At 43.3% G+C, this 10,672-nt stretch overlaps 1 protein-coding gene across 1 annotated transcript in view; it reads left to right on the top strand.

Annotated features, from left to right (window-relative positions):
• The window catches only part of ATRN (attractin), a 118,868-nt gene extending 109,703 nt beyond the window's left edge, over positions 1-9,165 (top strand). Inside the window, exons 28-29 of the mRNA XM_009882542.1 lie at positions 7,439-7,553; positions 8,596-9,165. Coding sequence (XP_009880844.1) covers positions 7,439-7,553; positions 8,596-8,720 — 240 coding nt within the window. The 3' untranslated portion in view covers positions 8,721-9,165. The remainder of the gene's footprint in view (positions 1-7,438; positions 7,554-8,595) is intronic.
• The last annotated feature ends 1,507 nt before the right edge of the window (positions 9,166-10,672 follow it).

The raw sequence follows: 10,672 nt of genomic DNA, 5'->3' as shown, positions 1-10,672 counted from the left end.
TCAGCAGGATGGACCCTGATTTTAGCTGATAAGGAGGAATTTGCTGGAGGGAGAGGAAGGAGTGTGAAGCTTCCCACAGGAGAGGGATTTTCTAAGCAATTTTTTTCCCCTCTAGTGCTAAGAGTGTTTCTTCTGATTGAAGTACTAATAACACCAGCAGCTTCTCAAAAATGTTATTGGGGACCTATTTGCATTCCTTTATGCCAAGCAGTTGTTTTGTGTGTCTTGTGTTTGCACTCTTCATCCAACTGTCCTATTTTGTTGGTTTTTTTACTTGCGCTTTCTCATGTGTGAAAACTGGCCAAGTGGTCGAAAAGAACCAGAAAAATCCTGCCTCTTCACCCGTACAAAATCAAAATAAATGTCCACCGTTTGCCGTACACATTTTGCCCAGATTTGCTACCCATGGCCTTGTCCATCCCCTCCCCTCACCAGGGCATCAGCAGAGAATTGAAAAAAAGTGTTGGTTTATGTGAATGGCAATGCTCAAAGCTGTGACATGAGATTTTGTCATTTCAGGGTGACTGCTTTTGAAATACAAACTTGCCTAGCGAATTCCTTTCCTTCACTGAGTGCTTGTGTCTGTGTTTTCCTGGATTGACAAAGTGCACTTTAAAATAGAAAGCAGTTGTTAAATGCAGCGGGAGCAAACTCGGTGGCCTGTGAGGCTGTTTTGCCTATATGCTTCCAGTTATTGGTAACTCGGGGTGCTCAGATCTGTATTTTCAATTTTAGGCTGTTAGCATTCATCTGAGGGCTTGAGTATGATTTTTATTTAGTTTCTCACATGCAGGAACCCAGTGTTGGGGCTGAGTTGTGAGCAATTCATTCCCCAGCGCCTGCATCACTTCCAAGGTAGATATCAGGGACAAGGTAAATGTAAATTTTTAATCTAGACTCATTTACTGCAAATTATTGCTGGAAGTTCATTCATCTCTATCTTGGAGGACATACGCATTACCCTGAGAATATGATTTTTAAAACTTAATACTCTATTTTTTATAGAAAATTGCTTATAACTTATTTTACAAATGTTCAGCCGGCTTTTAATGGCACAATTTAAAAACTTGCAAATGATATTTGACCCTTTTTCTACAGAGTGAAATCATCTGAAGAAGTAGAATCAAATAATAAAGTTGAACTGTTTCAGTAATGTTCCTCTTCTCTTCCCCACCATGAGATTTTTCCTTTATTTTAATTTCCTTACTGGAAATTGAAAACCATGTAAGAGTTATTTGATCAAAACACAGAAATAAGTTTTCTTGTTAAGGAAAAAAGAATCTCAACAGTATTTTTTGTACACATTTTGAAAAGCAATATGCTGGCAGTGTATTACAGAACCTAAATAAAATTGACGCTGTTTTTTAAATTACACAGAATATTTATTGTTCTAGCCATTAGTTTTATGTGACACATTATTAACCTTTAGAATTTGTTGAATATAAGCAGCGTAAATAGAAATAATGAGATGAAATAAAAAAGAAATGTTTAGGTTGAACATCATGCCATGCAACTTGATTGTGGAAAGCATTTGGCTGTGAAGTTGTCTCCCAAGGGAACTGGTGGTGCACTCTGCACCTGGGTCACCTAGAAATAGCCTAAAGTCCAGGAGAATGCCCTGTTTGTGTAGAAAATCATGCTGGAGTAGTCAGACTAATTAGATGACCTAATAGGTCTCTTACAGCTTTTAACTTCTATAATTGTTTAAGCTTTATACATATTAAGTGCATATCAAAAGTCATAAACAACTGAAATTGCTCGGCTTTTCAGTGCTGGTTTTGGCCAATAAAGCCGTCTATGGAAAATTGCTGAGAACAGATTTCACTGCCTCCCGGAACAATGGGATTGTGTCACCGCTTAGTGAAATACCACTAATTTGATATTTTCATCCAAAAGAGGGTCGTCACTGTTTCCAAGCACTGCCTAGCACAAAATGCATGATAGCACTTCCCGGTTAAAAAACAAATGCTGCAGTGCACTTTCCTGACGGTGCACATTGCCCGGTAAAGCGTGTTTAAATCTGTGTGCCAGGCTGGGAGGTCCTTGCTGGCTTGTTGGTTTTTGTTTGACATTCGCACTATCCTGATTCCTAGCTGTGGGGGTTTTTCCACCATTTCCGTTGATCGTAGCTTTGCTGGTGTGGATGAGCAGTCAAAGACCATTGTAGAAGAAAGGTTCAGGCTATCGGCTGCATGAAATTGTCACTGCAGCTCACTCATAATGTTTCTTTGAGGACAAGGAGTAGCTTTAGGGAAGTGTGCCTGATGGGTAGACCAGCTGCAGTTGTCTGTTCGTAGCACAGAGACAACACAGCATCCCCTTTGCTGATCTCCACCCTGGTTGCAACCAGAAGGGAAGATAGTCTTCTTGCTGTGCATTTCTTACTGCTGCTGTGCATGTTGGCTGGGTGCAAGCGCGCTCGCTCCATGTTTCATGAGTCAAGGGCACAGTTCCTTTCTGATGGGCTTCTGGTTGGCTCACAGGGATTGACCGAGTCCACCAAAGGCGAGATCCTCTTGCCCTATTAACCGTGGTCTTTGTCTACCCGCTCTAGCAGCTGGGCTCTGCTCTCCCCTCTGTGCCCCCCTCCCGCTGTCGGACTCTGCTGTTCAGGCACCACACGAAGCAGTCGTCATGTGCCAAGAGTCTGAGGGATGCACCTTATTTGCATAGATTTGAATAATGTCTACTTTATTGTGCTATTAAGCCTTCAATAAAAAAGAATTGCTTCTATAATTCAGCAATGGGTTTATCAAAACACTCTAAATGAAAGTGTCTGGCAGAGGCTGGTTTTAACCATCTAATGAAAGGTCTTACAAAGTTTGGAGATCTACGTATTTTATATTTTTTTTTTAAGTGGGCCGTTAAAAGCCACCTGTCAGAATGAAGCACAAGCATTTATAATGACCTGATCTCTGGTTCCCAAGTCCACTCCAAACCTTCTTGCTGAAAAGCAGCTTGGATCTGCATTGAGAAACCACGCGGGAGGCAGACATGCTGCAGAGGTGGGGAAGGAAATCAGAAGTGAACTCTTGTTAGGTCTCCCCATGAAAATTCAACTTGATGAAGCCAGCCAGCTTCTCCGTAGCTGCTTTGCGCCGTGATAACACCTGCACAGGTCATGTCAAAACACAAGCAGGCTCACGGCAAGGCCAGCTGTGGGTGAGAACCATGGTCAAGATAGCTGTTGAGTTGCTGGTTGAATGACCCACATGTTTTCCTCCGTGTCTGCAGAATATGGTCCGCGGGCTCCACCGCCGGGTTGCTCTATATCTCGCAGAGGGCACAGTATGCCCTTCACTCCCGGCTGGCCTCTTGCTTGCATCAAATTCATCATTCCCGTCACTCGGCATGTGAGTCATTTCATCAGGCTGCGCTTTGTCTCTTGGCCTGGCGAGCGCACGCTTGGAGATGAGATGCAGTATGAGTCACAGTTCAAAAAGCAGGTGCCTGAACTGGTGCTGTCAAAAATAAATTTGCAGGACTTGATTCTTTATGCTGGGGTTTTTTTGCTGTTATTAACTGCAGCTTGTGTCAAGAAAATGGCTGTTTTTGATGGACAGTAGGCTGTTTTTCCCCCTTTTATATTTAAGATCAGGATTAGCTGCAGCAAGATGATCTTGTGCTTAATGTGTTCCTTCCAAATTAGCTTGCAACTCCCTGACAGATTTTGGATGCATCATTATAGAAAGTGTACTTCCTTGCTTTGCATGGTTAATAGAAACAAAGTTCCACATGCGGTGAAATATTAACAATTTTTTAATAATGCTCAGCTTTTCTGAGCAGTTTGATAAGGGAAGGAAGGAGGCTCAGAGGTATGTCCTCTGCGTACATCAGATTAAAAAATTCACTGCAGCATGAGGGTCAGACTCATCCCTGTGAAATAACTAAATTTTAGGTATCGGTATGGCTGGGGTCTGCTGTCACTTGCTGGGAGACAGTGCTGGCCGCCTGTTTGGGGCTCTTTCAGCACCAGTGACACCTGCGCAGAACGTGGTTCAGAATGGGATCAGGAGAGCAGAGAGGAGGAAGAAGTGTGACCTTCAGGAATGAAATAAAAATTCCAGGGAAAGGGAAAGATTGTGCCCACAGGGACTCATAATGAGAGTTTCTGCGGCACGCTCAGGGTTCATTAGTTGGAAAGGGCAGAGGAGGAGAAAGGGTCCTGCTTGGGGCTGAGAGATGAGCTAAATTATCCTCAAAGTCCCTTCAGTTCTGTGACTGAAAACTCTATAATGAACTTTTTCTCTTCCTTACCTTTTTAGGATGTGCAAGAGAATCAAGGTGGTTTTGATACCGTTACAGGGGTCCTGTCAAAGCTTGAAACGCCTCTCAGGTCACCCGTGGTCTACAGCAGCAGACAAGGGGCAGAGAGGGACTGTTGGGAGAGCTGGAGAAGGGTGTGTTTGTGTTCAGAGAAAAAATTCAGAGCGTTGTTCGTTCAGATTAGCCAAATGAAGGCTGAGATGTATGGTAGCGTAAAGTCCAGGGAGAGGGTTAAGGCACAGAAAAATGTCAGATGAATGAATAATTTTAGGTGGGAAAGAATTGAGGTTAGTAGAAAGTCTCTGGTGTCAGAGCAGCGAGATCCAGGAGCAGGGACCCTCTGGAAAGATCTCACAGAGCTGATGGCACAGGCTGAAAGTATAACTACTTTTTAAAGCAGAGCATTGCACTTTTATGTGCAGTCACCTGCATTAGTGAGGGACTGGATTCGGTGACCATGAGAAGTATTTTCCAGCCTCCTGTTTCTGCATATCGGCTGGAAGATGATGAGCATGCTGCTGAGCATCCCCATGACATTACAAAGCATATTGGAGTAGAGCTGCACTGAACAATTTATGTTGGGGAAGGAAGAGAGTTGCAGAAGCATTGGATTAGAAGGATAGAATGATTTGGGTTGGAAAGGACCTTTAAAAGTCATCTAGTCCAACTCCCCTGTGGCGAGCAGGGACATCTTCCACTCAATCAGGTTGCTCAGAGCCCTGTCCAGCCTGACCTTGAATGTTCCCAGGGATGGGGCATCTACTGCCTCTCTGGACAACCTGTTCCAGTGTTTCATCATCCTCATCGTAAAAAATTTCTTCCTTCTAGCTAGTTGGAATCTGCCCTCTTTTAGTTTCAAGCCATTACCCCTTGTCCTATCGCAACAGGCCCTGCTAAAAAGCTTGTCCCCATCTTTCATATAGGCCCCCTTAAGTACTGAAAGGTATTGGAATGCCTCAATGAGGTCTCCCTGGAGCCTTCTCTTCTCCAGGCTGAACAACCCCAACTCTCTCAGCCTCCTCTCATAGGAGAGGTGTTCCAATCCTCTGATCATTTCTTGTGGCCATTAGTCCAGTAGGAGTTAACAGCAAATACATTAAAAATGTGTTAGATAATCTCTTCTTGGCTTGTTCAGTTGCTCCTTCATCATTCTCTTCCCCCTGCTGCTGCTTCTCTGCTGGGTCTTTACTGCTCACTCTGCTCAACTCTGAGGATGAGCGTGAGTGCTTTCTGTAACAACCAAGTGCTGTGCTCCAACCCCTGCGATTCGGCAGGGCTGTATTATTGACAGTGGAATAAGTAAGGTACTTGGCGCTCTCCAAAAGAAAATAAACTTTGCGCTCAGTGCATGTTCCACCCATATGCCAGAAGTCCGTGGGCTGTATTTCTGCAGTTGCCTTCGCTGTGCTCTCTCCATTACCTCTGGTAATTGAGTCGCCTGTGGGATATAGCACCAGGGTATGCTTGGTTGCTTTGTGGGAAAAGCGTTATTTTGAGTTTGATCTCTTTGTTGGGGGTGGGGAGAAGATGAAGAAATCTGCCGTCATAAACCAGGCAGACGGCAGCTTACATCGTTACAGCCTGTAGAATACTTATTTATCTACCTTGCACAGACTAACAAATTGTTGTTGCAATCGTTACAGTAAATATGAGACATGAAAACAGTTTTAAGTTTCATTTTGCTTGCTGTCATCTATTTTTTTCTTTTTTTATTGAGCAGCAGTAATTTAATAGCGTTGTTTGACTCCCGTTTGTTTTTTTTCAGTCATGCATTGTTTTGAGTTTCTGTTGAACGTGTAAGCACAGTAGTACAATTTTATGCCCGATGGAAAAAGCAATAATTATTTCATTAATGCCAGGGTAGAATTTGTCCATACTAAACAAGAAATCAGAAAGCACTGTGTCAGGTAAAAATAGTGTTTCTCGGCTTTTTTTTTTTTTTTTGCTTATGTGGAACAAAAGAAGGCACTCTTGTACCTGTACACATAGGCATAGACTTACATCCTCATCTTACTGTTGTGCCATCCCACAATAACGCTGATTGCGTGTAATTGTCTGTGGGATTGGGGCCCAGCTCAGGTAAGAACACATTTTAGTTTCTGGGCTGTGCTGTTGCATTTTGTCTTTCTAACGACATATTGAAATTAGCTGGTGATCGTTCAAATAAAACCTTTACGGGAGTACGGTGGGAGGGTGACGTTCAAAGACACTGAGGGACAGCAAGGGATCCAGTCCCCTGCTTCTCTAGGGTGAGGGAAAGCTGGCTGCCCATTATATCTGCACAGTTATCAGTTCACACTTGAGCTGAAAACTTTATTTCATGTCCATGTTTGTAATGTAAGTGGTGGAGTATTGCTATTGAAAGTAAATAGGCTTCAGTAAAGCACGTTAAGAGTAGTCCATCGTAGGGTACAACAGGTCACTGAAGCCAGATCCAGAGCCAGGATCACAAACCGGTCCTCTGCTCTACTGAATTCTCTGCTTTTCAGTTTAAAAAAGGTTGGTACAATCCAGGAGCCTTTCTAAAGCACTGTCAGCTCCCAGAGCAGCCAGCTACCTAAGAACATAGGCCAAAGCGGTCTAGAAGACCACTGGAAAATGAACATGACCCCTTGGGAAAGAACACAAATGAAAGACAAAACTGGGGGAACACAGCTTAAAGTAAACAACAGTGAAACAAAGAGCGGTGCGGGGGTGAATGTGCTGTACCGTGTTAATGCATACGGTGCTGGGAAGGTATTATGTGGAGTCAAACTCTGAAAATAGAAATTGAACCGCCAAATTGCAGTGATCAGACGTGCCGATATTTGTGATACACTGCTGATGGCTTTGAAGGAAAAAAAGCCAACAAAACCTCAATCCTCTTGTTTAGCATAAGCTGCTCCTTTGTTATTGAATTTAGGGAGAAATGCAAGCCTTGTGCAGAGCTTGACTTTTTAATAGCTAGATTTTTATTAAGTAAACGTGGGGTTTTTTTTGCGCTGACTAGGGTTTTGATTGTTACTAACATTGGTTTTAACTTCGCTAGCTACATGCTGGAAATTTGCCAAGCACAGAAACATGGTTCGTGCCCTGAAGCTTGTACAATCTGAAAAAGACGACGCTGAGGGAAGAGGGAGGGCGTAACACACTGTATAACATTTGTTTCCTTCTCTTCCTTCCCTCTCTGCAGACTGTACCAAAGCCAATAGCGCTGGAGCCCTGCTTTGGGAACAAAGCGGCCGTTCTCTCTGTATTTGTGAGGTTGCCTCGAGGACTTGGGGGTATACCACCACCAGGACAGTCAGGTGAGGAGTATGGTTGTCTCTGCTGGCTTGGTATTAACTCCATGCTCCTTCCCCAGCCTTACAGGTTCACCTTACAGTTTCAGACTTGATCCTGTGGTAATTGCAGTACCCACACCGCAGCTGAGGATGTGCTCAGGTTATTTTAAACTAGCTGGCTTGGGCCCTCCTAGCTTTCAGCCTGAGGTTTGATTCAGTTTCTTGGGTCAGTTGATGGATGAACATTTGATATTTGGATTACACTTTCATTTATGACTGGGGAAAAAGGGGGATCTGGCACAGACAGGTTTATGATAGTTCCTTGTGAAAGTTACTTGTCTCCCAACCTATTCCCCTTCATTCCCAGCTCCATTGGTAGAGAGACAGCAAGTCCGTGCCCTCCTCTTAGCAGCTCTGGACAGCGAAGTTTTCTCCATCCAGCTTAAGGTTTCATTGTTCCCAGCCCCTTCTCACTTGAACCCAATTGAAGGGCACAGAGATGTAATCTCCTGGGCAGTTTGTGATTTAACATGGGTTTCTCCAGTGCTTAGTGAGCACGGTGAAGCAGAGGGTCTTAATGGAGTATTAGCTGGATTTGAGATGGGGTGGTTTGGTTGTGAGCTGTATGGAGCTAAATCCTGGATGGCCAACAGTGGTTTGTCTGTGGATTTGCCAGGAGGAGGTTGTAGAGATGATGATGTCCGGGAAGTGCAGTGAAACACCCATGCACCTGTGCTCAGCATTGATTCTAGCACGTTTGCTAGTACAGAGAAAGACACCTTCTCTCAATATTATGGGTTTCACGTCCCTTAATACCCACACTTGTTATTTCCAGCTTTTTCTACTGCAGTTGCTTTCAATAAAACATGCAGTATTTAAAAGCTTATTTCAGAATAGCAGCTAGAGTTTAATCTCTTAAGCCCAAATGCTTTTCTAGTTTGCTGTTTTTAAGAAGAACTCAAAAATGATATTCATTTTGTGGCTTGAAGGGTTTTTCTCAGCAGCGGTGGAAGGATTTGTTTCTGTGCCTGTTTCGTTCCATGACTGTTTTGTTTTGTTGCCTCAGGTCTTGCAGTGGCCAGTGCACTGGTGGACATTTCACAACAGATGCCAATTGCCTACAAAGAGAAATCGGGTGCAATACGGAATCGGAAACAGCAACCCCCTGCACAGCCAGGAACCTGTATTTGATGCATGGACATCAGAAACTGTATAGGGTTTTAAACAAAACGGAAAAGTAATACCGAGGAGGAGGATTTCCAAGTTGTGTCACAAGAGACTAGAAGCACTCGGAGAAACACAACTTCCTTGAACCCAACTTTTTCTCTCATCTACGTGATAGTTGGCTTTATTTGACAACTGCTCCACTTAAGTTTTACTGACACGTGACTTCAGATTGCTCCTTTGTTTTCTTCAAGTTTAAAGTAAAATAATTTTATTGCAGGTCCAGTAACATCTGATCGCCGCCATTCATGGTCAGTGTAAATAGAACAGTAGTCCAATATGAATGACACTCAGGTTTATACATGGAAAGTGCTTTGTAGTTCATGTATTTATCAAACTGTACAAAAAGAAAAAGATGCAGTGTTTACAGGTGTCAGCTCTCAACACATAAACACTACTATTAATCTTCAAAGCATCTTCATCCTTTGTTTTCATTTAATATTGTATGTTTATTCCCTCATTATTTAAGTGGAACTCTCTTCCAGATACAGTGTTTTTGTAGTCGTCGTGGTCCAGAACATCAGGAACGCAAAAGCTGGGATGGTTTAAAGGTTGATGTCGCGTGTTGCTCAGACCACATGCAATACCTGGAGAAGTTGAATGTTGCTTTTGAAGGACTCAATGTTTACATAGTCTTAACCTGCTTGGAGTACACCACACACAAGTGCCTAGACTTGAACAGATCTAGGGAGCCAGGAGACTGCTACACACGTTTCTTTTTAACATAATTATATTCCTTTTAAATATATGTATACACACACACACACACATATATATATATATAATCACCCAAGGCAATCTGTGTTCTTTGTAATACATCACGTGCAGTCAGGGGAAAATGACATTTTCCTGACCAACCAACTACTCAACCAGATGGAAATATCTGGAGGGAAAGTAGAGTTTTAGTATCTCATAAGAAAACCGCTGGTTTCACCAGCGCTTTTAATAGAAGCAGTTTGTGTTCCAGGTCAGATACATTATATTTCTTCTGATTTTCTCTGCCTGTTCGGCCTCTTTCCCTCCCCCTTCCCTCCTGCCATTCTTCTGGACGAGAGCTGAACTCTGCCGGGGCTCAGAGACATTGCTCCTCAGCAATGCTCCATCCAGATTTGCTCCATCTCCTTACAGGATGTAAAAAGCAACACTCCCAGTGCCAGATCATTTCAGGATGAAGTAAAAAAGAACTTTAAATAATAAGCAAGCAGAGCAGCTTCGTTTGGCCACAGGGTTGAGTTCTACATGATCGGTTACTGATATTTCCCGTTGGAGTTGAAGTCTCTTAGATGTTGAAGAAGGTGGCTTGTTGGTGAAAGGAAGGGACCTGCAAACAGCGAAGAGAAAGTTTGGCTTTTGGGGGATGTATCTAAGCTATCTGAAGTACTCTGACTAGTTGGGATTACGTTTTGAGGTTCAAGGTTGGACTCAAGCCATCAGTCTGTGCGTGCTGGTGCCCAGTGTCTCCCTTGATTCTGGAACGTGGCGCAGTGCCGGGGCCATGCGAAGTTGTGATGTTGAAGCTGGTAGGAAGATGTTTCATGAAGGTGCCAAACGCGGCGTGTAATTGTTACTTAATCACAGTTAAGTGCAGCTTCATTCAGGTTGCTGGGTCGCTGGTTTCTGGTGAGGACGTCTAGTATGTATGAAACGGAGAAGGAACAAATTGAGGGGAGTGAAGGAAAGTGCTCTTGAATATTCTGGCCAGGTAGCACCCTTTTCCAAAATGAAACCCAAGTAACTGCATCTTTTTTTTGTGCCCGTTTCGGTGATCGATTGCATATCAGCCACTCATTTTTGTTTGTTTTTGTTTGTTTTTTTTTTAACCATGTATTTTGAAGAAGCTCTTTGGAGCGCAGCAGCATCACAATAAAGATGTGAATTGCTCTGTGCGTCCAGACAGCAGTGATGGGGGACAGCCTACT

Source organism: Charadrius vociferus, unplaced genomic scaffold (genome assembly GCF_000708025.1).
Source record: "Charadrius vociferus isolate BGI_N301 unplaced genomic scaffold, ASM70802v2 scaffold213, whole genome shotgun sequence".
Classification (NCBI taxonomy): Eukaryota; Metazoa; Chordata; class Aves; order Charadriiformes; family Charadriidae; genus Charadrius; species Charadrius vociferus.
The sequence above is the reverse complement of the archived record's forward strand: the minus strand, read 5'-3'. Positions and strand labels throughout refer to the sequence as shown.